Here is a 26,419-nt window from a genome sequence, read left to right on the forward strand (position 1 = left end):
ATCAGGATAATACAATGAAAAATTTGAGAAGAGACATATTTCTGAGGCACATGCACGGCACCTTTTTTTCCTGAGCCAATTAACAAATAGAAAAAGTCAACCCAATTTTTAAATCTAAAATTGATTAAATCAGATTTTTTTAACATAGTTCTGAAACTCAATTGAGACAGGCACTCTCAAGAACATGAATGCAATCTATAGTACAATTTGACACACATCTATCCATAAATAAGGTAATATACAATCCAATAGTTACTTTCAGAAGCTCTCTGAGTGGTGGCACTGATGTTACCTAGTTAGGTAATTAAATATCTCCAAACAAACAATCATGGTCACAGAGCACCAAGAATTCCCTAGTCCAACCCTGAGTTATAGGTATTATCTTCCATTGGAATATATCTTTCCTGAAACTTGAACGTTCTTTACACTGGAAAAACAATGACTTTTAATACTTAGAAATTTTCTTTTTGGGAATTCAGTTCCAGAGACAAAATCTTTTAAAACTCAATGTAAATATGTTATAAACCTCCCAGACATCTCTTTGGTGCTACAAACCAGAATTAAGAAACAAAAATGGAGAAATTTGTTAACAAGGATCCAACACCAAGAATTATTTAATGTAGAAATTTCATGTTAACAGATAGGGCAACATTAAAAATGTATTATTTACAATATTACATTGCATTGGTAAGTGAGAGTTCTCCATAGCACAGATGAAGTTTAGAATAAAATGTAACAGTTCTTGGAGGTAATTATTCTAGATTTGTTCTAGAATTGCCAATTATAAGAGCAAAGATCTGAATTACTAATGAGCTTAATAATTTAAGCATTTAGGCAATGCTTTTTGGGGCAGTCTCAAATAGTGAATTCCTTGCGTGTGATAGAGCAGTTCACATATCACACTAACTAATAAACTGTACATTCACTTTCTCCTCCTGCACAGCATGCTTAATTATTTCATGGCTTGTACAGGACTTACACTTTACAATTATATCTGAACTAATGAGGTACAGTTTGCATTTTTCCCTCCAAAAGAGTTTGCAATTCTGATATGGAGGGGAAGATATCAACTAGACTTTGAGAGTTTGAATGGAAGTTAAAAAATGATTTGCCACAATGTAATCACTTATTTGGAAAGAATGCATAAGGATTATAGTTGAGTATAAGAACACAATACCAAATAATGACTTGGTATTACATAAAATACAAGAATGATTTGTCTATGGTGCACAAGAAAGCTTTGCTTTCAAGATTTGAATGGGATTTTGGACATCTTCCTGACAGATTCTTCTCAGTGTAGTAAAACATGACCAAATCAAGGTAAGAATGAGAACTTAGAGTGTTTCTCTCTACTGTTTTCCCTACCTCAGTTATTTTTGCATACTATGACCTCACAATGTTAGCAACCATTTTATGCTCGGCTTAAAATATTGACAAGTAGATTTGTGGGTATTTACAGCCAGCTAGAGAACTCCTTGTATATATCAGATTTAGAAGCCTACTCTTTTAAAAGAGGAGGAAAATATCAGTCCTTATATTTAAAGAACCCAAATAGCCCCCCCCCCAATCCTTAAAAATAGAACCAGGCTTTGTTCCATATTACTTCAGTTTTTTTGAAAATATAGCCTGAAATTTAAAAACAAAATAAAACCTCAGCATGAAACAAAAGACAATATATAGACTTTTCTTGGTGTGTGTGTGTGTGTAATGAAACTCATGTTACAAATCTTTCAGACAGCAATGTGTTTTCTGGGAAGATGGCAGAAATGTTCACCTAGCTCAGTGCAGATTTCTGATTCTTCAAGAGAAGGAAGAAACTTAGCAGTTTCAAGCAGTTGCAATATTGCTGTAGTCTTTTTTTTTTACTCAAACAGCAGCACTGCTGTATCAGTGCATCCTCCTCCCACATGTGTTCGTCTGTTATTGACAAAAGAAAAAGGAAACATTTCTTTTAGTAATTTGACAGCCTTCCCGCCTTCCCAATGAGCAAGTCAGCTGCCTTCCACATTAACAAGCTCTTCTGCCTTTTAGTATTCTTCCAGTAGATTGTTAGTCATTAAACTGTCAGCTCCTTGGCCCTGCCTGAAAAATGTGAGTCAGAGCCTGGATTACAAACAATGGAAATGTAATGGTGGTGCTGGGGAGCCTCATCCAAAATGTTTTCGCAGCACTGAGGAGAAAATAAGAATGGCATTCTCAGGACAAGTACAAGCAACGGAATCACTAGTCCTTTGAAAGGAGAAAGATGTAACTGATTCCGAACACTAAGTAGAATTTAAATAAAACTGCCGTTTCCAAAGATCACAAGAGGAGCGTAGCTGCAAACAAGAATTAACTGTTGTGGATGCTAATAGGAACTGCCAGGTTAAAAAAAAGACACAGTCTTGCTAAAAAACAAAACTTCACCAGTAAACATGAACATAGACAGAGGATGCAAACTAAGTCTCAAACAGTTGTCAAAATAGTAAACAGTTGGGAACAAAAATAATATTAAATAATAACCTCTTCAAAGACAAATATCATCCAGTGCATCAACAAAGGGACAGACAGAAATGTCCTTATGACAGAGAAAGTCTTATTATTCTGGAAGGTACACAGTTGTAAGCTCCAGTAAGTGAAGTTAGATATATACTGTACACCATCAGCTCAAGTGGAATACTGTTGAAGTTCCATGAAATCAAGTATTTTTAGAGGCATCCTAAATCAGAAGAAAAACAATTAATCATCTGTCCCATAGTTCAAGAGACAACAGACACACAAAATAAAAACGCCCTAATGAATTAGCTTTTACTTCCTATTGTAAATCATTGGGGGGGACGGGGACGGACAACACAAATGCAATCATATACATTTAACTTTTAGTTGTATAATACAAGTTCACAGACATCATGGCAAAGAAGAAAACATGCAATTACAAGAGATCAATCTATCCAGGACATTTGTTATAAATATGACTGTGCATGCAGCTCCTTTACATATGTTAAAACTCTCACCTCTTTCCTGTGTTCAAGAGATTTCAGTTTAGCTCTTATCACATTAATTGCTGGAGAAGAAGCTGGTGTCTGCAATTAAACAAGATGTAAACTGAGACTCTTTGAACTTCACTATGACCTTTAAAACTAAAACAGTTTTAGAGTCTCCTCAATTATCCTAATTTAAATTAACTCATTTAATAAATTTATTAGTTCCCTCAGTTGTCAAAGCAGTTCTAAGCTTTTGACATTAATTTAGCTATTACATTGCTTAACACAACAAATTGTGGTCATATCAATCCTACAAGCATCTGAGAAATCCTCCGAGGAAACACAATCAAGTTTATTTTACCATAGCATCCCCCAAATGCACATCTTGAGGTATATTAAACCATAACTGAAAACTTCTGTGTTGGCCAATAACTCTAGGAGTTGACGAAGGCTGTTTTATTGTGAAAAAAATATCTAATTCCAAGTATATTAATAAAACAATATAGAAGTTTAAAATCTAATAATTTAGGAATGGGGGAAACAGCTTTTAACTAAAAGAGAGAGAAAAAAAGAATCCGGGAGGGCAGAGCAGAAGAGGACAGGACAAATGAATATAATTTTCATCCATTAAATGAGCTACATAATTAAGGAACAGCCCTATAAGGTTGGTAAAACACCAGATATATTACTATGATGACAGATATGGGGCTGAATGCCACAACTACAAAGCAATTGGACAATTTTGATTGGAGAAACCACAGTCGAGGCATTATTATTATCCCCTCTTTAATCCATAGATACCACTTCATATCTGATGCACAAAATTTCCCTTAAAATTGCTCTGTGGTCAGCTACTTAAAGAACTTGTACCATAATTCATGTTGTTCAGTTTAAAACTACAACTACACCCACTTTTTGTTATGTTTGATGGAATTTACTGGATTGTCTGTGTTTTCTCACTACTGCACAGTGTAAAACTGTTTCAGCCAGTTTTAGGATCAGACATATCAAGAGAGCTTGATATTAACTGGGCTCCATTACTGTTTTTTTCTGGTGAGCCTCTCAACATACAATAGGAGTTAGATATTGTTGTTTTTTGTATGAGCCCATGGACTGCCAGGAAGAAACTGAATGAATTCTCAGACTCTGATAGTCAAGGTCTCAGGCAGATTTCAACAGAGCTGCTTGGACAATATAAGAACATAGGTGATTGCTGATTTGTATTATTAGATACATATCTTTCTTCTTGAAATGTGCTTGCAAGTAATCCTCACTTAACAACTATCTGGTTTAGCAAAGTTACACAACGCTGAAGAAAGTAACTTTGGTTCTCACACTTGCACCGTTGTAAGATTTGGGTTTTCATAGCTTCCAACAAGTAGAGTTAATGGCAGGTAAATTGCAAATTGTGCTCATGTGATGTCTCACTTAATGATTGCTGAGATTTATTTAACGACTGTAATGGAATTAAGTATGCTGTGCTCATGCGAAATCACATTGTATCACTTAGCAATGGAATTGCCAATCCCAGTTATGGTCATTAAATGAGGATTACTGATATTCTTTCCTTTCTGCTACATTTCCTCCTCCAGTATTGGCTGAGCACAATCTGGATATGGAAGCTATTTTATGGGTGCACTTCCAGCTCCAGTATAACTGAAGTACAGGATTAGTTGGTGTATAATTTATTTATGCCAATAAGACGCCTAAAAAAATACGGTAGCCCTAATTCTATACTCTCATTTTCAGGACAAATTGGGGAAACAGAATAATGTAGATACACATTGGAAATGTTAGTAAGATCATATCTTATCTAGAACTGCCTCATTTAGCAGCCATTCAATTGCAATTGTGATAAAAAGTAACTTTGTAACTAATCGTCACATTTATGACTTTCACAGGTTTGTAAAATAAAAAAAGCTGATGTAAGATCATGAGCACGGTTGCTGTTTTGCTTAGTGACTGGTTTGCCAATCTCAATTGTTGGTCACTAAATGAGGACTTCCTGTAGTTCTGTAAAACAAATTTCCCCTTGCCAAATAAATTCCATTGATTAATATAGGCAAGACCCTTATTCCAGCAAACCTTACCAAGCTGATATTCTCCTTGCTACCATGCTTTGAATCCTTAGTGCCTGCAGATTCTGTAACAGTATCATTTTTCTTTTTGTCCAAAATCACTTGACTTCCCAATACTTTACGCTGCATTTGGAAAAGAAAATTATTTTGAACTGTGATAGAGAGCAGGAAAGTAATGGAACAATATTTATTCCTGGAAATGTCCAGCATTATGAGAGAGATGTTTCTCTGGGTGAAAAGCCAGTGAGTTTTCCCCTATACTTTCCCTATATTTTCTGCAGAGATGTTTCCACTCTGGATCCCACATTTGACCAAGCAATATATTTCCTTTCTGCAAGAAGTCTTATACTGCCTCTCTTACGCCATGGAAAGCTTATTAAAATGAAATCCTATTACTTCTGATGAAGACGTAGAAGATGCAGGAAAAGACATAATAAAATGAGATGGAAGAAAATATTTTCAACTTTCATAAGTGCCCTTAATGGAGGCAGATGTGTCCAAGCTATGCCCCACAAGCTGTGCATGCAACCTTGGAGAGCTTACAATATGACTCCACAAAATCATAAAACGTTAAAGGAAGTTTGTTCTTTATATACATTAACTATATTATATAGTATATGTGGCCCAATACAACTCTTCTTCATTCAATATGGCTCAAGTAAGCCCCAAAATGTTGGACATCCATTATCTAAGGTATTCAAGACACATTTCATGCAATGCCTACATCAGAAAATTTTGGTGATAGTAGAATGGATTTTACCTTGATTAGGCCGCTGAAGGAACGAGTTCGGGCACGTTTCTGAATCTGTGTGGACATAGCTGTTTGAGGAGTAAGGGCTTCAGGATGCTTCTGAAACTAGAAGAAAACTTAAGAGCTCAGTTCATTCCATGATGCTATCCAGTGTCCATGCTGAAGCCCAGTTCTACTTTTCACTCATGCCTCTTTGCCCCAACACCTATTTTAACAAAGATTCCCATGCTTTAATCTCTCTCATGGAGACAAGGATATCTAAAGATTACTTTCTCCCACATATGGTTATCTACCTAATTTGAGCCTGAAATATTCCTTTTGAAATCTGCTGCCAAGAGGACCAAGATAAATAACTGACAAATACTAGATGGATGTAAAAGTTGCTGTGAAATGCCTTTCTTGGGAGGCTCATCCTATATGATCAATTTGATACTGGGTGATGCCTTCGGGTCTTTTAATAAAGCTGTGACCTTTGTTATTTGGAACCACCATACAATATAGCCTATTATTATTGTAAAATTGCTTTGATGGCTCTCTTTCTTTCCTGGGACCTTTTCTGTTGCATTTGCTCTTTCATGATATGGTGCTTTACCATCATCTTTATTTTGTGAGGTGAGCCATAATCTAAATATCAATATCAAAAATAATAATCATACCTGCTGAATAAGCTTCTTTTTCTTGGCAGAGTCTGGCATATTATGAACATGGCAGAAAAGCTCTTTCAGTGCTTTTTCTGTATGGTGCTGTGTGTCTTCCAAGTGGGCAGAAGGATCTAAGAGCCCTCGTTTCTTGAATTTCAGAAGCTGAATGTCTTTGAAATTCTGGGGCATTGGCAAATCCAGGTCATCCTTTAGAAATTCAAACAGACCATTAAGCTGTTGGCTCTAACTAGCTTGATTCTATAAAGCTGGTTATTATTCCAGTGAAAGTCTTCCATGAGAATATTTCCAATTTGAACCTTAGATCCTGTAATAGAACAATATCTGCCTGTCTCATCTGGGGCCTGACCTTCCCTTCTCCTGTTCAAATATTGTGCATTGTAACCAAACTGTCTAAAATGGACTAATTTGGTTGACAGTTGAATAAAAAGATGTGTATTTTTCCCAGTTTATGGATGGAGAATACTCTAAAATGTCCAGAATGGTTTTCAGCAGATGCCATCCCTCACCCACTCCATAATTCCAGCATGCCTATCATAGAGCTACCATCAGTTATTTAGGCCATCAAGGTCTAATTACTACCCAATGAGGAATCCAAATGTATATATTTATTAGGTTTAGATCCTGCCTTTATTACTTACAATTCCAGCCACTGGAATTACTTACAATTCCAGGCAATGTACATAATCATCCCTCCTCCTATTTTCTCACAATGACTCTATGAGATTGGTTGGGTGCAGGATTTATCAAAATCACCCAGCCAGCCTCCGTGACTAGATAATACAATATATGCTATCCTGTTTTTTAGTGAAGCCCCTTAATCATTACACCAAATTGGCTCAAACCTATAAAGACTGTCTAGGCTGTCATACATACGATTGATGGCTGTCATGTGTATATTGTATCTCTCATATTTAATCTAGCACCAAGTGCTGAGGAGTTTAACGGTTATCTATACGATAAAATCGTTCAGCTTCGGGACGGTTTGGACCAAAATTGTGGCGATTCGGACGGGGCGTCTGAGGGCGGTCTTGGTGATATTGTCTGGGATGAGTTTGACCCTGTGGCTCCCGAGGACATGGACAGGTTGCTGGGTAGATTGAATGCCACCACGTGTTTACTGGACCCGTGCCCCTCCTGGCTGGTGCTGGCCACTCAGGAGGTGACACGAGGCTGGCTCCAGGGGATTCGGGCCGCTTCCTTGTTGGAGGGAGTCTTTCCGGCCGCCTTGAAAGAGGCGGTGGTGAGGCCCCTCCTCAAGAAGCCTTCCCTGGACCCGGCTGTTTTAGGTAATTATCGTCCGGTCTCCAACCTTCGCTTCGCGGCGAAGGTTGTAGAGAGTATGGTGGCATATCAGTTTCCCCTGCACCTGGAGGAAACTGTCTATCTAGACCCGTTCCAGTCCGGCTTCCGGCCCGGTTACAGCACTGAGGCGGCTTTGGTCGCGTTGGTGGATGATCTCTGGAGGGCCAGGGATGTTGTTCCTCTGCCCTGGTCCTATTAGACCTCTCAGCGGCTTTTGATACCATCGACCATGGTATCCTGCTGCGCGGTTGGAGGGATTGGGAGTGAGGCACCGTTTATCGGTGGTTCTCCTCCTATCTCTCCGACCGATGCATGAGCAGTGTTGACGGGGGCAGAGGTCGACCCGGCGCCTCACTTGTGGGGTGCCGCGGGGTCGTCTCGCCTTCTGTTCAACATCTATATGAAGCCGCTGGGTGAGATCATCAGTGGCTTGGTGTGAGGTACCAGCTGTCGCTGATGACACCCAGCTGTACTTTTCACACGGGCCACCCCAATGAAGCTATCGAAGTGCTGTCCCGGTGTTTGGAAGCCGTCGGGTCTGGATGGGGAGAAACAGGCTCAAGCTCAATCCCTCCAAGGCGGAGTGGCTGTGGATGCCGGCATCCCGGTACAGTCAGCTGAGTCCACGGCTGACTGTTGGGAGGCGAGTCATTGGCCCGATGGAGAGGGTGCGCAACTTGGGCGTTCTCCTGGATGAGCGGCTGTCTTTTGAAGACCACCTGACGGCCGTCTCCAGGAGAGCTTTCCACCAGGTTCGCCTGGTGCGCCAGTTGCGCCTTTCTGAACCGGGATGCCTTGTGCACAGTCACTCACGCCCTTGTGACGTCTCGTCTGGATTACTGCAATGCTCTCTACATGGGGCTCCCTTGAGGGGCATCCGGAGGCTTCAGTTAGTCAGAATGCAGCTGCGGGTGATAGAGGAGCCCTCGTGGCTCCCGTGACACCTATCCTGCGCAGGCTGCACTGGCTACCTGTGGCCTTCGGGTGCGCTTCAAGGTGTTGGTGAACGTCTTTAAAGCGCTCCATGGCATAGGGCGGGCTATTTACGGGACCGCCTGCTGCTGCGAATACCTCTCACCGACCCGTGCGCTCTCACAGAGAGGGACTCCTCAGGGTGCCGTCGGTAGCGACAGTGTCGTCTGGCGGCGCCCAGGGAAGGGCCTTCTCTGTGGGGCTCCGCCCTCTGGAGCGAACTCCCCAGGACTCCGTCAACTTCGGACCTCCGAACCTTTCGTCATGAGCTTAAAACTCACTTATTCATCTGCACTGGACTGGGTTAGTTTTAAATTTATGGGTTTTAATGGGTTTTATCCTAAATTTTTAATCTTGGCCAATTTAATAAGTTTTTAATTGTATTTTAATCGTATTTATATTGTATTACTGTGTATTTTTATCTGGCTGTGAACAGAGTCCTTCGGGAGAAGGCGGTATAAAATTTAAATAATAAAAAAAATAAAATAAAATAAATGCTGAATAAGCTTCTTTTTCTTGGCAGAGTCTGGCATATTATGAACATGGCAGAAAAGCTCTTTCAGTGCTTTTTCTGTATGGTGCTGTGTGTCTTCCAAGTGGGCAGAAGGATCTAAGAGCCCTCGTTTCTTGAATTTCAGAAGCTGAATGTCTTTGAAATTCTGGGGCATTGGCAAATCCAGGTCATCCTTTAGAAATTCAAACAGACCATTAAGCTGTTGGCTCTAACTAGCTTGATTCTATAAAGCTGGTTATTATTCCAGTGAAAGTCTTCCATGAGAATATTTCCAATTTGAACCTTAGATCCTGTAACAGAACAATATCTGCCTGTCTCATCTGGGGCCTGACCTTCCCTTCTCCTGTTCAAATATTGTGCATTGTAACCAAACTGTCTAAAATGGACTAATTTGGTTGACAGTTGAATAAAAAGATGTGTATTTTTCCCAGTTTATGGATGGAGAATACTCCAAAATGTCCAGAATGGTTTTCAGCAGATGCCATCCCTCACCCACTCCATAATTCCAGCATGCCTATCATAGAGCTACCATCAGTTATTTAGGCCATCAAGGTCTAATTACTACCCAATGAGGAATCCAAATGTATATATTTATTAGGTTTAGATCCTGCCTTTATTACTTACAATTCCAGCCACTGGAATTACTTACAATTCCAGGCAATGTACATAATCATCCCTCCTCCTATTTTCTCACAATGACTCTATGAGATTGGTTGGGTGCAGGATTTATCAAAATCACCCAGCCAGCCTCCGTGACTAGATAATACAATATATGCTATCCTGTTTTTTAGTGAAGCCCCTTAATCATTACACCAAATTGGCTCAAACCTATAAAGACTGTCTAGGCTGTCATACATACGATTGATGGCTGTCATGTGTATATTGTATTTCTCATATTTAATCTAGCACCAAATGCAGATAGAAGGTCATCCATTAAAAAAAGGTCACCCATCATATCATAATTTGTAAGAGTATATAATAAGCTAAATGCTTAATCTAAAATTTAATTCTGCCATTCTTTTTTTCTCCAAGCATGGATCTCCACAAGACTCCATCCTCACTATTTCCTGTTATCATTAAGAAGCCCGTTTCAGATTGCAGTTTGCTCTTCATGCCCAAGTTTTGTCCTTCCTTCACAACTTCTTACCTTTGAAGCATGAGTTCTGGAGTCCAAATAATGTATCCTGGCATATTCCCGAATATATACTGGAGCCTTACAGTGAAAATGGGGGAGGGGAGGAATAGAAAGATGAATCAAAATGCTCTTGATACGCAAGAGAGACACACATAGATTTACAGGAACTGATCAGGAATTTCCAGGGATTCTTCTTCTGGTTACCTTTTCCTTGAAAGAGGTATCAGAGATGGTTCCAATTAGTTCTTCACAAAGAGAAGATCAGTTTTGACATAATTCCAGTATGGAATTCAAATTAGGGATTCTCTGATCCATAGGTCACACACAATGCATCAGCAATTGGGCTTAGAAAAAAGTGGCCTTTCTTCCTAATTGCTAATCAGAACTTAATTTTTTATAAGCAGAAATGCTATGTGAGGTTACCAATTTTAAGAAATGGTCGGCAGTTACAATTAATATTTTTTTCATCCTTCACACTGCCATATCTGCTTCCTGCCATTAGGTTTAGAAATAGTTTTTTTCCCTCAATATAAAACTTCTCCAAAGTGAGGGGGAAATGAGAATTGAAGGTGATTTTGATGACTATATGTGGGCAATTGCACATGAAAGATGATATGCTCACCTATGACAATTTACATTTTTCACTTATAAAGTAATACTTTCTACCCATAAAGTAGAGATGCCAAAATCCAATCCCTTTGCAGCAAATATAACTACAGATGAATCTGGAAAATGTTGCCCATCCTTATTTCATGCATAGAAAATGAATGTTTTTTTTATTAAATTTCTATTGAAAGTTTTACAAAGAACATTAAAACTAATACAAACTACATGTAATCCTTGACTTCTGACCACTATTTGGATCAGAACATTTATTGCTAGCAATCCACAGTCATGAAGTGAATTATGCTTAATCGGACTCTTCCACCAATTTTGTTTGTCCGAAGACTCCTGGGAAGGTCATAAATGACAGTTATGTGACCCCAGGATGTCATAGCTATTGCAAATGTATGGTGATTGCCAAGCCCCTGAATTTTGATCAGTTGACTGTAGGGACCATGCAACAGTTGTTAAGTGCGAGGACTGGTTATAAATCCCTTTCAACGCCATCATAACTTCAAATGGTCTTAAATGGTTATAAGTCAAGGACTATCTATAATAAAGAGTAAACATAGTAAAGAAAGAAAACAGGAAAAAGACACAAAAAAAAAGAATAGAAAGAAATAGAAAAGAGTTTCCAATCTTTTTCGTAGCAATCTTTCTTATAGCAAACTTTCACTCTTTTCTATTCAGTTTTTTTAAATCATCAAAACCTCAAATCATAATTGCATTTTTCATTTTAGGCAAAATGTCTATAAGTCAGCCATAAATGTCCATGCCAAAGCTCAGAGTCCATAGTTCATTTTTTCTAATCAAATAGCTTAATTTAGGTATCACTTCAAGTTCAGTTATCTTCCCCATTATTGCCCTCTCGTGGGTAATGTCAAACTTCTACATTTTAGCATTATTTATTTATTTATTTATTATTTATTTATTTATTCGTATTTGTATACCGCCCTATCTCCTGAAGGACTCAGGGCGGTTCACAGGCAAATAAAAAACATTTATGTACAAATTAAGATAACCATTAAAAAACTTATTCTAAAAGCCAAATTATTAAAAATAATATAAATATTAAATAATATAAATATTAAAACCAGTTTAAAACCCCTATAAATTTAAAATCTAGTCCATAATACTGGAAAGTTAATTTCTTGAAGAGTTCAGATCTGTGTTGTACTCTCATATATATTGTATACTGTCAGATGCGGACTTTTGATAAAAGAGTGTTCATTTTCTGAGACACTTCAGCCTAACTAAAGACATCATCATCATTATACATACGTCTTCCCAAAGAAAACAGAAAAGTCTTTAAAGGCTTAATAACCAAATCAATAACTGATAAGAAAAAGATGTTATAGAACTGCTTAGTAAATAGAGTTTAGGTTCATCAAAAACCCTTAATAACAATGAATATCACCTTCTGTATATCCTGCATTCACATCTAGAAAATATTTTTTAAAAACTTCTACATGTGAAAGATAATTTTGTAAAAATAGGTAAATTCCAGCAAGCCCAGCAACAGCAATAAATAACACCTCCAAAGCAGCACTTCTAAAAAAAGCAGAGCATCTCATAGTTTGTTCACAGCACACACTTTCCCCCAATGAATAATGTCCTCAAACAGGGCAACAGGGTTGGAGATTATTCCTCTCTCTATGTGATCTTACTTTGAAGAGCTTTTGTGAATGCTTGATCATGAAAGCCATTCCATTATTCAGTTTGTTAATGTTTTCTTGCAGATCGCTGGCAGTCACCTAGCAACAGATGCAGAATGAGAGCAGGTTAAGCAAGTTGTAAAATCACAGAGGCAAGCTTATTTTAATAGGTGAACTACAGCAGTCAAACTATTGAGCAATTCCATCCTTCCTATCTTGCCCCACACTCCCCTTTTTACTGTTATATTAAACAGAATACTTACATTTCGGGGCCACAAAATATGAGGTGCAAACATAAGGGCAAGGTTATGTGCTGACATCTTGTTCCTGTCCTGTTTCTTGGCTGTTTGATAGAGCAGATCCAATAGCAATTTGAGCAGATTGCGATTGGCAGCTGGTAAGATCAAGAAGAGCAATTGCAGTGCTTCAATCTGACGCTCTTTATCTGGATTGTTGGTCTTGTTGCCCTTGTCATCAAACTGCATCAGTTCTATAAAGCAGGAATTAGGAAAATATCTGTTAAGCATGGCTGAGAAATCTCAGCAGCATCAGTAATTCTATCCAATACCTTAAAACTATTTATTTTAAACTTCTGATTACTCTTTTAAGAATCCCCAAAACTTCATATTTAAATATCCTTGCCTTTTTAAAGCACCAGATTATTATTATTAGCATATGGCATTGTTACAGTGGCCAGGAAACCACAGTGATATTGCAGAGTAGTAGTTTGGCTCACAAAAATACCAATCCTGTTATAGGAGATGCTTGCACACTTCCCAAGATGTGCCACAGGAGGTTTTGTGCCAGAGAGAAAGACAAGTGGCTCTTCCTGCAGTGTTACCCAAGGCCCTTCCTGTAACTGCCCTGCAAATGGGTGCTGCAAACTGGAAGGTTCAGAGCCATCAGGAATCTGGCTGTCTGCATAGAACACCAGCCTGTCTCACTACCAAAGAGGTACCTATCTATCTACTTGCATAGGACATGCTTTCGAACTGTGAGATGGACAGAAGCTGAGGTGAGTGACAGGAGCTCTGCTGCCACACAGTGCTTGGAGCTGAGACCATTCCCATCGTCATTAAGCCACTGAGTCATTGTGCCTCCAATGACCCGATGAATTAAAAAGATGGATATTTTGAAAGATGGATCTCTTTCAAAAGTGCCTGCAGGAAAGATAAAGATAAAATTGCCTAGTTAATATTGATTACCTGAAATTTTAAGGTGTGCATGGAAATGTTTGTGAGTCAGCAAAGGCTCTGGTAATTCTCCCAGGAACATCTTCAACAAAGTGGCCACATCATTGGAATGAAATTCGCCTGAATCCAGGTCAATTTCTGTTCCACTATTCAAAGCTTCTTTCAGATTCTGTTGCCTGGTACTGTTTCCAGGCACTCGGAACAAGCCTTCTGTCCGTAAATCTGCACCGTAATAGGAAAGGTATTAAACATATGCCAGATACAGTAACTGCTACCATTCTTAATTTTGAATCTAGATCTTGAGCTAGATTCTAGATCAAGTGATTGTCTGGATTTTTGCAGTCTAAGTTATGATGGCCCTTTTCACACCTTTCTTCTTCTTTTTAAATCTCTTCAGAGCCCTAACAGAAGAGTCGATGAATTGTACAAAATCAAATAGAAACAATCTGGTTATTTTTGGGGGGTTCAAGATTACCAAGGACAGAGGGCGATAGGTACTATTGAATGCAATTAAAGGAATTTTTTTAAAGTCTAGTTCAAGATTTGATTCACAAAGCAAGGGTGTCTTTCTTTTAAAATATTTACGTCCTCCAACGTTATTAGCCAACACAGAATCATAGTTTTATTAACTTATCTTTTATATACTTTTGTCATATCTCATTTATATATATTTTTGTGGCTGAGCCGATATGTTCTCATGTTATATCACAGAATGGTCATTTAATTTTATTTTCAGATTTTGATCTTTTCCACTGATGACTGTTAGTTTACCAGAACAAAAGAAACATAAAATAAAAACTATTTTCAGAGAAGAAAATGTTTAGATCTAGAAGCATATGTAGAAAGTTTTTATAAATCAAATTTTTGCCTCAGATTATTCCACAATTGCTAACTTAAGAAATATAGAAAGATTTCCAAAATTACTTACTTTTATGCAAATATTCAATGAGTTGAGATATTTGAGCAATGCCTTCTTCAGTCAGTGGTGCTCCAAATACCACCCCTTTCTCTATAAATTCAAAAAAGCAAAAAGGACATGATTAAAGAGAATATTAACTGTTTTATTGATTGGTTTATTCACTATCTCAAAATGTCAGAAGTAAAACCTGGGCTAGAATATATGTTCATTCAGTATCCATTTTCAAAAAAATAAAAAAAACCTTACTTTTATTATTAGTGCAAAAGTCATCAGGTTGGAAAAAGGAAGCTATGTCACAAAATAGATACTTTTTATCTATATTTATGCCTGGGTCTTGTTCACACTGTAGTATTCACATTGTGTAGTTTATGAAGGAATATCAGCAAGATTTTTTTTCTAATTAAGATAAACATCTACCGTGTTTCCCCGAAACTAAGACCTCTCCAGATAATAAGCCCAATGGGGCTTTTCAGCGCATGAGTTAAAGTAATCCTCCTCCAAATAATCCCCACACCAACTACTTATATGCATGCACAGCCGGTCCCGCCATTTCCTCTGGTTGCTTGCCGTGCAAACAACACGAGGTAAGGAGGCAAGCCCGGGGGGAAGGGGAGACATGCCATCCCCTCTCTGTTCTTCATGCCGGCCGAGCAGCCGGCCACCGCTGCCCTGACGTGTCCCACTGTCGCCGCTGTCTCATGGAATAGTACTCTGCAAACTGCAGCACTGCCACGAGCTTCATCCTATCGGCACAGTTGGCATCCTGCCGTTCGTAGCTGCGCCGGTATGTCAAACCTTGTGACAGTGCTACTATACATCCATGCAACGCTCTGCAAGCCTTGCAGAGTCCTGCTCTACGAGATGGCGTGGTGGTGGTGATGAGTCTCACAATGACTCATTTCTGACAGGTGGGGCGGGGGAGAAGCAAGACGCGTGGAGCGAGACATGGTTCCCCTTGCCGTCTCTTCTCCCTCCCCCTTGCCGGGCATGCAGGGCTCCTGCCCCTTGCTTAGCCACCTGCTTCCTTTAGGGATGCAATTTGGGGGTGGCAAGTGGAGCGGGCGAGAAGCCAAATGTGCGTCTTACCTTTCCAGCTCCATCGCATTTCTCACCGTTGTGTCCAGGGAAACACGTTGTAAAAAAAACCCTTCTCACAAGTCCAGTAAAGTTTTTTTTATGTATGAGGTACAATTATAATAAAGTAAACTAACTAACTTCTTCGACTAGATTATTTGAAATGGTTCACAAGGTTTATTACCCCAACAGTTTCTGCATGTTCAGAGTCAAAATTAGGCCTATCCATTAGGCTAAAATCTTAAGGATTAGATCACATGTAATATTTTGAAACTGATGAAGAGGAAAAGAGTATCCTGATATATATATAATGTAATAGAAATGCTCTGGCAATCTCATATAAGTTCCCTGCATCCAACCAACTTATTATTTTGAAGAACAACAATCTTAAAATAATATATGTAGAATCTAACATTCACCTCATAAGTGTATGTGCTGATATCACAGGAAAGCAAAACAACTTGTCATAATATTTTGCTACTATATTTAATGTACCACAACAGTGCTTTGTAGCTCTGGTTATAAAACTCATGTTCTTCTTACTTAAACCAATGAATATTATAGGAATACTTTGCTGCTATTAAAGAAAACTAAATCTAATCAATTTCTTGGCCGTATTGTGAATTACTGAAATTATAGGAAGCAAGGCAGTTTAAAAAGATGATGTTTAAGCTTTTTATTTTACTTTTTATTGTTTTTTTTCTATAAAACATAGAAAATGATGTGTTTTGGCAAAGATAGCTACTGGTATCAAACAAGTATAACACTAGCACTTAGACTTATATGCCGCTTCATTGTGCTTTACAGCCCACTCTAAGCTGTTTACAGAGACAGAATATTGCCCCCAAACACCTGAGTCCTGGGTACTGACTTCAGAAGAATGGAAAGCTGAGTCAACCTTGAGCTGGTCAGAATCAAACTCCTGGCAGTCAGCAGAACTAGCCTGCAATACTGCATTCTAACTGTCTATGGAGATTTTCAGTCATCCAGGTCATGGTTGTCCCAAAGATGCTTCAGCTTCTTGGATGAGAAGCGAAATGTCTTCAAACAAAAACCAGAAAGTCTAATTGCCTCTTGAAAAAACATCTTTGGGACTGCATTCTCACCACTGCGCCACCATGGCTCTTGTATGTATGTGCAATGATTATGTAAATAAACACAAACCAAGCATGTACATGCAGATGATATGACTCTCCTACAGTTGTTAGAATTATGAAGTCATTTTGAGCTTTCAAGGTGTGTGTGTGTGTGTGTGTGTAAATATGATAGAATCTACCTTGATTAAAAAAACTATTTCAAATGTTAGCATACTGAATTATATAATAAAAGTAAGTATAATCATTATTATATACTTCAAAAATCCTGGGAGAATCACATTGTTGAAATATAAATATATGTCAAGCTGCTAAGTACAATAAATACTTGAGCTAGCTTGTCAAGTAATTTCTCATTCAATTCTTCTTTGCCATATTGTTTACTTTCACCTCTTATCTCACTTATTTTTTTAGCTTTAATTCTATTATATGATTCTATTATATGTTACCATTCACAAGAACTTATAGTTACAAATGTATTTCAGGTGCATGCTCCTTGAAGCTCTGGGTGCTCTTTGAGCTTGATTATTTGCTTGCAGTCATTTCATTACCAGACTAGCCAACATCTTTAGTGTTAGAAGGGTATGGATTTATTCTCTGTTTATATACAATAACTTGCCCTGTTGGTAGGAATGTTGAGGTTTTTTGTTGAGCTATTTTCCATCTATCTGCGCAGTTTATACATTTCAACCCTCAGCTACGTATATGCTCTTCTGTTCAGCACTCTTTTCCTGAATATTCCATTTACTTCTCCCTCCAAGTCGTTTCATTATCCCCAAATACTTCACATTTTGTATCCATGCTAGTTCCAGTAGTAACATCAGTTCCAGTTACTGAGATATATTCCAGCCTATCATTTTGTATCATGAAAATAAATTTGTACTGCCATCTTCCAATCAACAGTAATTTCTGATGACTCCATAGACATATACAATTTCATTAGCATCCATATGGAATGGTTGTCACTGAATTTTTCTGGGATGTTTTTCAACTTCACAGCCAGTTTTCACCTTCTGATTATCTAACCCTGCCTAAACTATTTAGCTTGGATTCTAGACAAGGTTGAGCAGATGCTGCCACCTGCTGCTGAAACTACATATACACAAAGTCCAGTTGAGTTCAGCTCCTGATAAAAAAGTTTTTTTATAAATAAAACATAGCAATTACAAGCTCTTTAATCAAAAACTTCCTCTTTCAATCATTTCTGAAACATTAGAAGGGAAGGAACAACTCTTAATTCTCAGGGAAGTCTATTCTACAAGCCCAGAACAACAATGAACAAACTGCAGTTCCAAGCCTCCATTCCCCATTTCTTCAAGAAAGTGAGGCATGATCAAAGCTTATCCAAGGCAGAACATAAAGACAGGCTGATAAAAATAGCAGAAACTAGTCCTGCAGGTACTAATAAAGCACTTTATGACTTGGTGTCTGTCAAAATCAGTACTCTGAATTAGACCCAAAAAACTGTTACTAACCAGAGTTGAGTAAGAAACACAGATATAATATAAAACTGGTAATATTACCAGTAACTAAGCCACTGCATTTTCTATGCAGTAAATTTTCTGTACAGTAGAAACCAGTAACTAAGCCACTTATTGGATGGTCTTTAATAGCATTCCCATGTAAAGTAGTTTAGTCCAAGAAATGACTGTTACAATATAAAACTAAATAAACTAAATAAATAAATAAAACTAAAGATTTCTCTAGTTAGTATTTGTAGGCATATTGTGACTACTCAAAAATCACTTAAGCAATCTAAAATGTCATTTCTTAAATGTGACTGTCATTATATTATGAGAGAGAACAGAATGGAACTTCTAATTAGATTGCAAGAAGAGATTGATGAATATTTGAATTCAGTTTGGAAAGAAGTCTAATTAGATTACAATGTGACTCTATAAACATAGCAAACCATAAGACAGGATAAGAATGCAGAACTCATTTTCTAAATTGACAGAAACATTTTTCTAAGATACTATACCAAAAAAAAGATATAAGAAACAGTACAAGAAGATAGCAATTAGTGGTCAGCTCCAAAGATATAGACTGCTACTTTGTCCAAGATTCAAAATGTTTTACAACTCAGTCTGAGATCTGGATGTTTTTCCAAACCTAGTAACTCACGAAACATCCCAGATTCTTAAGCAGCCCAATGGAATGGCAGGTAGAATGAACATGTCTATCTATGATAGAAAGTATTCGATAGCTGCTGGGTTGTAATTTTGTCCATCTAGCCCCATGATGGCAAACCTATGGCACATGTGCCAGAAGTAGCATGCAGAGCCATCTCTCCAGGTACACCAGCCATCGCTTGTTGCTATTCTGGTTCCAGGGCACACATGCGCACTGGCCAGCTGGGCTTCATGCGCACTTGCACACCAGAAACCGGAAGACCAGGTGACCAATGCACATGCACATGCTGAAAACCAGAAGTTCAGCTTCCTGGTACGCACATACATGCCAGACAGCTGCTCTTCCAGTTTCTGGTGCTCCCCTGCATACCCGTGTGTGCTCCCGTTTCAGCACTCGGTGCCGAAAAGGTTCGCTAACACTGATCTAGCCTATTATCTTCTTTGAATTTTTATATATTTAAAATAGCTGTTTTATCACTGAACTAGAATCTCCTGTACTAAGAATATAAGGAACAGGATGGCTTTTCTCCTAGAAGCACCTTCAATATTGACTATTTTTTCCCAATTGTGCCATTTGATGTTAAAAAGAAATATTACCTTTCTTTAATTTCCATAGCGAAAACTAAGGATTGATTGTAATAGATATCTTTGTAATACTGCTTTCCTAATTTTTAATTTGGAAGCTTATTAATAAAGTTGTGGGCTTTGCTATAAAAGAAGAGCCGGTTTTAGGTCAGAGTAGCAGTTGTATGAATATCTGGGAAGATATTATTTCATCAATTTCTTTGACTGTGGTGGCCCACTAGGTTAGGACGTTGGGCTAAGGATTGGTGTTCACGACCCAGTTGCTGCTGCAGGGCGGGGTGAGCTCCTGTCACATGTTTCAGCTCCTGCCAACTCAGCAGTTTCCAAACAAGATAACTGCCAGTAGATAAATGGGTACCACATTGGTGGGCAATTGAACAGGGATATGAAAGGAGTCCCCAACTGGGCATCCCTCAGGGAACTGTGATGTCACCATTCAATCCTTTCAGGCTGGACACACTTCAGCCCTCCTGATACAACTCTAGTAATAGTATCCATTTCTTTGGAAACACTGACAATAGAGAAGTAAGTCCATGATATCATATTATCATTGAAAGCCAACAGAAAGCACTAGCAAACACATAATACTTACCTTTGCGTTTAAGAGACATCAAGGAACGGAAAAAACCTGAGGAAATGCTAGGCCCACCAGGCAACTGGGGCTCTTCCTCACCCATCAGTTGAGCAAGCTCTGCTCCAGGCAAGTCAATCAATCGGGTAATGTTGCTGACCACAAGTTCTGTGAATGCTTCAGGCTTCTCATGTCTCAGCTTCTCCACAAAGAAGTCTGGATTAAAGATTATTTGATGCCGCTGAAGGGAAGACTCATTGCAGATAACAAAACTGCAAATGGCATCACTAGGGAAGACAGTCAAGCATTACTTACATGCGTATAAAATATAGCAATAAACTTTAGCCATGCAGGCAATCAAACTAAAATGGGTTAGTTTAAACTGTAGAGATAATGTTTTAATGTAATCTGTACGTCTTTTAAGGATACCATTCCACCCATTTTTGCAGTATGCAACATATCAGAACACTAGTTATGCTGGCTGCATAAGAGAGAAACTACAGCAATTTGCATGTTATACTACCCCAAAGAAATACACATTCTCTGTGCAAGCTAAACAACGAACTGTGCAATTGATCAATCTTGGGCAATTATAAGTCATATAAGTTAACTGACATAGAGAAAATTAAATTTAAGAGTTATTCTTTAAAAAGACATTCATTCAGCTTTTAACAATTTTTTTAAAATGTAAGCATAGAAACATTTTTAACAAGAATAATGTTCTAAAACAGTACAAACATTTGGAAATTATTCAGAACAGAGTTAGCATGAAAGTTACATCCAAAGTATCATCCTGTGGATATCAAATGGTATTTTCTGCTCTTACTGGGTTTAATATTAGGGAAACGTAGTAGAAATATAATTCAGTTCTTTTCTTAGAGGAAAATTATGTATCATTTGTTAGGTTATATGCTGTATAAAAATTAAAGTGTTTCTGAAATATACAATGCATAAAGAAAAAACTGTCAACTGTCAATTCCCTTTTTTGAGAATTCCAATAATCCAACATAGTGGAATATTTTTATCAAAATTATTCAGAGCTACCCTAGATAGAAAATATTTGCCACTGTGGAAAATTGCAATAGATATCCTTTTGCATCCCAGCCTGGGATTGAAGTGGCTAATTAAATCTGAAATCATCCAAGCAGTGAAGTTGTCAAAATCACGCCAAAAACAGTAAGTCACAGAAAAGAACAGTTCTCTTCATCCCTGAACAAGTAAGCTGCCAAGAATAATCTAATTCTAGCACTGCTTCATAAGAAACCCTGCTGTTTGATATGTTTAAGAAGCTGAAAACAAGATGGAGCCCTTCAGTTCAAACAGCTGGGGATGAATGTTGATTGACCTAATACTTTTCTCCATTGCACTGTTTTAACATATGCTAGTCAGACAGGACAACATAAATATGACTTATAAGCTAATCATAGACCCAACATGTCCTTCTAAGGAAGACCAATATGATGTTAATGTCTTGCCCCAATAAAACTGCTAAGTCTGCATAACATCTGTGTCACCTATTCAAACTCTCATTCCTCATGTTCTAGAATTTAAAGAAACCCTAACCAATTTTTAAGACATAGTTAATAGCTAGTACATGCCTGCCTGTTTGAGGAATTTCAATTCTTAATTTCCATGAAATCTTAAAGCAACCATTTATGAAATAATAGAAAAGACAATTCTCTTACACAAGTGCTGAAAGTTTCTGGTGCGGCATTGGGAAGCAGAGATGTAATGAGAAGAACTCATTCCTTGTTTTCAGAAATAGAACTGCCTGCTCCAACGCAGCCTATGCAAATTCCACACACAATAAACAAGACAAAGACTCATTTGTTGGCCCTCTTCTAACAAATAATCAACTTTCATTAGCGTCAGAGCAGAACTCAGATCAACCAACTTTACGGAATACTAGAGAGTAGACCGCATCCTTGAAGAGCTTATCATTTCAATTGTTCAATTTATTTGGGAGAATTTAGTATTAAGCTCTCAAAGCTTAATCCAAGATTTATTAATGCTTAATGTTTAACCCAAGATTTCTATATATTACCTTGGTTTTATCTTCCCTTTTAAAATCTTAATTCATGACTTCCTCATTTGATATCTAGTTTATGAAGTCAAATCTTATAAGAGGTTTTCCTTTAAAAATATTTCCTTATTATTTCTAATTTTTCTAGATGTATAAAAATGAGCTGTAAGTTTTCACCTCTTATATGTTTTTAGCCTAATTAATCTTCACAGTATGTTTTGTTGTTTGAAAATGTCAATCACGGATAATAAACTGGATTGTGGTGTATTGCTGTCTCTCTTTATAATCTCATTCCTATTTTATGGTGAACAATTTCACAATATGAGCAACCCCTAACTCTCTACTAAATTCCATACTAAACATTACTAGGCTTTGTAATTTTGAAAGGTCACTTTATCAGCAACACTCCCTCGCACAAAAATATGCTTGGTTATTGCTAACACTAATGAAAGTCAGAACTCTTTTCTAACAATTCTGTCACACACTATCTAAAGGTAAGGAAGAATGAGAGGTGCCCATTCCTATTTGCATACTAAAAAGAAAGAAATGGGAAGCGGAAAAAAGATAAACAACTGTATATTTGCTTTCATAGACATGTTTGATTAAAGAATTAGCAAGCTTAGGATTTGCTCAAGTTATCAAGAAGAGGATGGCCCTCAGAGTAAAATCCTCAAGGATATAGAATCTTATCAGATAGAGAAAGGAAACAAAGTTCAAGGACAAATGAACAAAAACCAGATTAGATTGGCTTCATAGCTAGATGTCTTTTTATAATTTATGGACTAAGCTATAACCAATCATTCTCTTTAACACAGAGCAACGTTGAAGAGGCGGCAAACTTTGTTCTGGTTTTATGGAGCATTTTCCATTGGTGCATTCAAAGGGAACCTAGGTATCAGACGACATCAGCTCATTCCCACTACCTTACAATTTATAATTTTATAGAAATTAAATATAATTTTATTTTGTAGAACTGTTTAAAATGTATCTAGCATTCTTTTGAAAGAATGCAAAAGGTGTTTTTTAAAAATAGCCCACAAACACCTGAAATGTTCTATTTCAGTCACTCACGCCCTCGTCACTTCCTGCCTGGACTACTGCAACGCTCTCTACATGGAGCTCCCCTTGAAGAGCACCCGGAGGCTCCAACTGGTTCAGAATGCGGCCGCGCGGGTGATAGAGATAGATAGATATAACACCTCTCCTGCACAGGCTGCACTGGCTTCCAGTGGTGCAATTCAAGGTGTTGGTTACCACCTTTAAGCACTCCATGGCATAGGACCGGGTTATTTATGGGACCGCCTGCTGCTACCGGTGGCCTCCCATCGACCAGTGCGCTCCCATAGGTAGGGTCTCCTCAGGGTGCTGTCAGCCAGACAATGTCGGCTCCCAGGGGGAGGGCCTTCTCTGTGGGGGCTCCAACCCTCTGGAACGAGCTACCACCAGGTATCCGCCAACTCCCTGATCTTCAGACCTTCCGACGCAAGCTGAAAACATTTCTGTTCCATCGCGCAGGACTGGCCTAATGGTTTTTAAATGGGGTTTTTATTGGATTTTTATAGTTTCCAGCCAAATTTGAATTTTTGTCTTTTAAATTGGTTTTAATTTTTGTATCAGTTGTTTTATTCTGGCTGTAAACCGCCCTGAGTCCTTTGGGAGAAGGGCCGTATAAAAATTAAAATAATAAATAAATAAATATATAGGGCTGGTTTAACTGCCTGACCCCAGAACCTGAGAGAATATCTAGGTTTTTAATTCCTTATGAAGAGTTGGAATCATCCTGACTTCTGGTGGGATGCTGTTCCATAGAGCAAATGTTGACAGAGAAGGCACAATTCCCAAGTCCCAGAAGATGACATTTCCTAATAGAAGAGACCTGGAACATGCCAATCCTGCCAGTTCTGATAAGCTGAGCGGAAATGATAGGTGACAGATGGTCCTGCAAATATTGTGATCCAATGCCATGTAAGGCTTTATAGAGGACAGCCAGCACCTTGAAATGCATAAAAAAACTCCACTGGGAGCCAGTGCAGCTCGCAAACAGACGTTATATGTATGTATAACAAATATCCAAAAATGCGTAGAACTGCTGTATTTTGGACCAGCTGCAGCTTCCAAATGCTCTTTAAGGGCAATCCTACACTACAGTAATCCATCTGGGAATTAAGGTTGCTAGTTTCTGGGCAAGATCTGTTTAATTTGTATATATTTTAATCTTGTATTTTATATTTTATCCATATAGTATCCTTATTTTAATTGTGATGCTTCTGACACAAATAAACAAACAACACACAATAGGGTGATAATAAAATCAAGACAGTCAGAAGAATATGTCTTTTAAAAATGGCTACGGCACTAGTTTTTATGACATGGTTAATGAGATAACTAAATATAAGTGAACTCATATCTTTTTATTTTCTGTTTTATCATTTTAATTGAGGGGTTCTCAAGGTACGCAAATAAAACTTATCTAAATATGTTTCTTATAATAGCACTATTTTGACTATTTTGACTTTTTAAGTACATTTAGCATCTCTATACCTGCATTTTGTACTTGCTCTACTAGAAGAACTATAATCCTACCTGACCTACCCCACCAACAGACCATGGTGGTGCAGTGTTTAGAATGCAGTATTGCAAGCTAATTCGGCCAACTGCCAGAATTCGATTCTTACCAGCTCAAGGCTGATTCAGCCTTCCATCCTTCCAAGGTTGGTAAAATGAGATCAGATTGTTGGGGGGCAATATGCAGACTCTGTAAGCTGCTTAAAAAGGGCTGTAAAGCACTATGAAGTGATATATAAGTCTAAGTGCTATTGATATTGCTATCTTGAACCTCTCAGAATCTTTCTCTCCAAATTCCCAATCTAGTGGTCACCCAAAATTATCTCAAACCCTCGCTATTTTCCTCTTCCAGTACCAAAATAGTTTTCTCCTTTTCTGTCCTATTCATATGTGATTCTTATTATACTCAAGCCCCACACTGGCTGAGGTTAAAGATCATGTAGCATATTTTGAGGGTAACTAGTTGGGAAAAGGTGAAGAAAATACTTCCACCTTCTTCCCTGCCCCCTTTCATATAGCAAGTTTGTGTCTCAAAAAAATGGACCTACTCTCAGGGAAGCAGCATAGTTATAAAACAGAACTTTATAAGTAATAATTCAGCTGCCACACAGGAAGTTGTTTTATTAAAAAAATTGCACTGGCAAATCATCTAATCCTTTTCCTTGAGAAAAACTAGCCAACATTGCACATCTTATCAATCCATCAAATTATGATCTACCCATTTATCTCTGTGTTCTGGATTTCTATGACACAAGTAAAGATAAACTAACACATCACTGTATAATAGGGTAGCTTGCACTGTAGTGGATTGTGCAACCGCTGCTACATTCCAGCTTATTGGGGAGAATAAAGCCATACAGTACTCTAATGAAAGAGGGGTGTAATTGTTGAACATAATGAATCATAACCACACTGGATGGGCTCATGCAACACACTCATAAACTACTCTCATGCATTTTAGCCTAGGGTTGTACTAGTACCACTACAGACATTGACTAGCAGTTCTCTGATTAAAGAATATTTTAATCTTATCTGAAGACCTCAGGAATCACCTAGGCTTTTTGCACACAACTCATTTACTTTATTACTGAAATATATGTCTGTGGAGATTCTCAGTCATCCAGGTCAAGGTTGTCCCAAAGGTGCTTTTTGAAGAGGCAACTGGACTTTCTGGTTTTCTTTTGAAGTTGTTTCCTTTCTCATCCAAGAAGCTTCCAGAGCTGAAGTAGCTTCTTGGACCAGAAGCAAAACGTCTTCGAAGAAAAAACGAGAAAGTCCAGTTGCCTTTTCAAAAAGCACCTTTGGGATTACTGAAATATAGTGACTTATGGCAGGGACGAAGTAGAAAATGTATTGCTGCTTTAATTCACCACTAAAACAACCGCGCAGGCCATATCTATTCGTCCATTCGGAACCCGACTCTCAACATCCTTTCCAGCTACCCTACCGTGCTCCTACATCAAACACTACTAAACAGCTTTCTCGTCGATCTTCAGCGCCCCCAGCCCTTTCCCGGCCGCCTTATCTGCGATGGGCGCTCTCTTGTCATACCTATAGGTTTGCCCAGGTACACTTTTCCTCCCAGTCGATTCCGTCGCCATTTCATATCTGCCGCTTTGCTTTCCCAT

At 38.2% G+C, this 26,419-nt stretch overlaps 1 protein-coding gene across 1 annotated transcript; it reads right to left on the reverse strand.

Moving 5' to 3' along the window:
- On the reverse strand, positions 1–26,419 carry ARHGAP19 (Rho GTPase activating protein 19). The gene is made up of 12 exons (XM_058189018.1): positions 26,343–26,419; positions 20,225–20,490; positions 14,757–14,837; positions 13,841–14,050; positions 12,899–13,125; positions 12,648–12,734; positions 10,390–10,455; positions 6,449–6,640; positions 5,802–5,897; positions 5,054–5,164; positions 2,994–3,062; positions 1–2,698 (listed from the first exon to the last, which is right to left on the reverse strand). The coding sequence occupies exons 1-12, from the start codon at positions 26,417–26,419 to the stop codon at positions 2,678–2,680; spliced, it is 1,503 nt and encodes a 500-aa protein (XP_058045001.1). The 3' UTR covers positions 1–2,677.

The sequence above is a fragment of the Ahaetulla prasina genome, chromosome 6, assembly GCF_028640845.1.
Source record: "Ahaetulla prasina isolate Xishuangbanna chromosome 6, ASM2864084v1, whole genome shotgun sequence".
NCBI classification, from domain to species: Eukaryota; Metazoa; Chordata; class Lepidosauria; order Squamata; family Colubridae; genus Ahaetulla; species Ahaetulla prasina.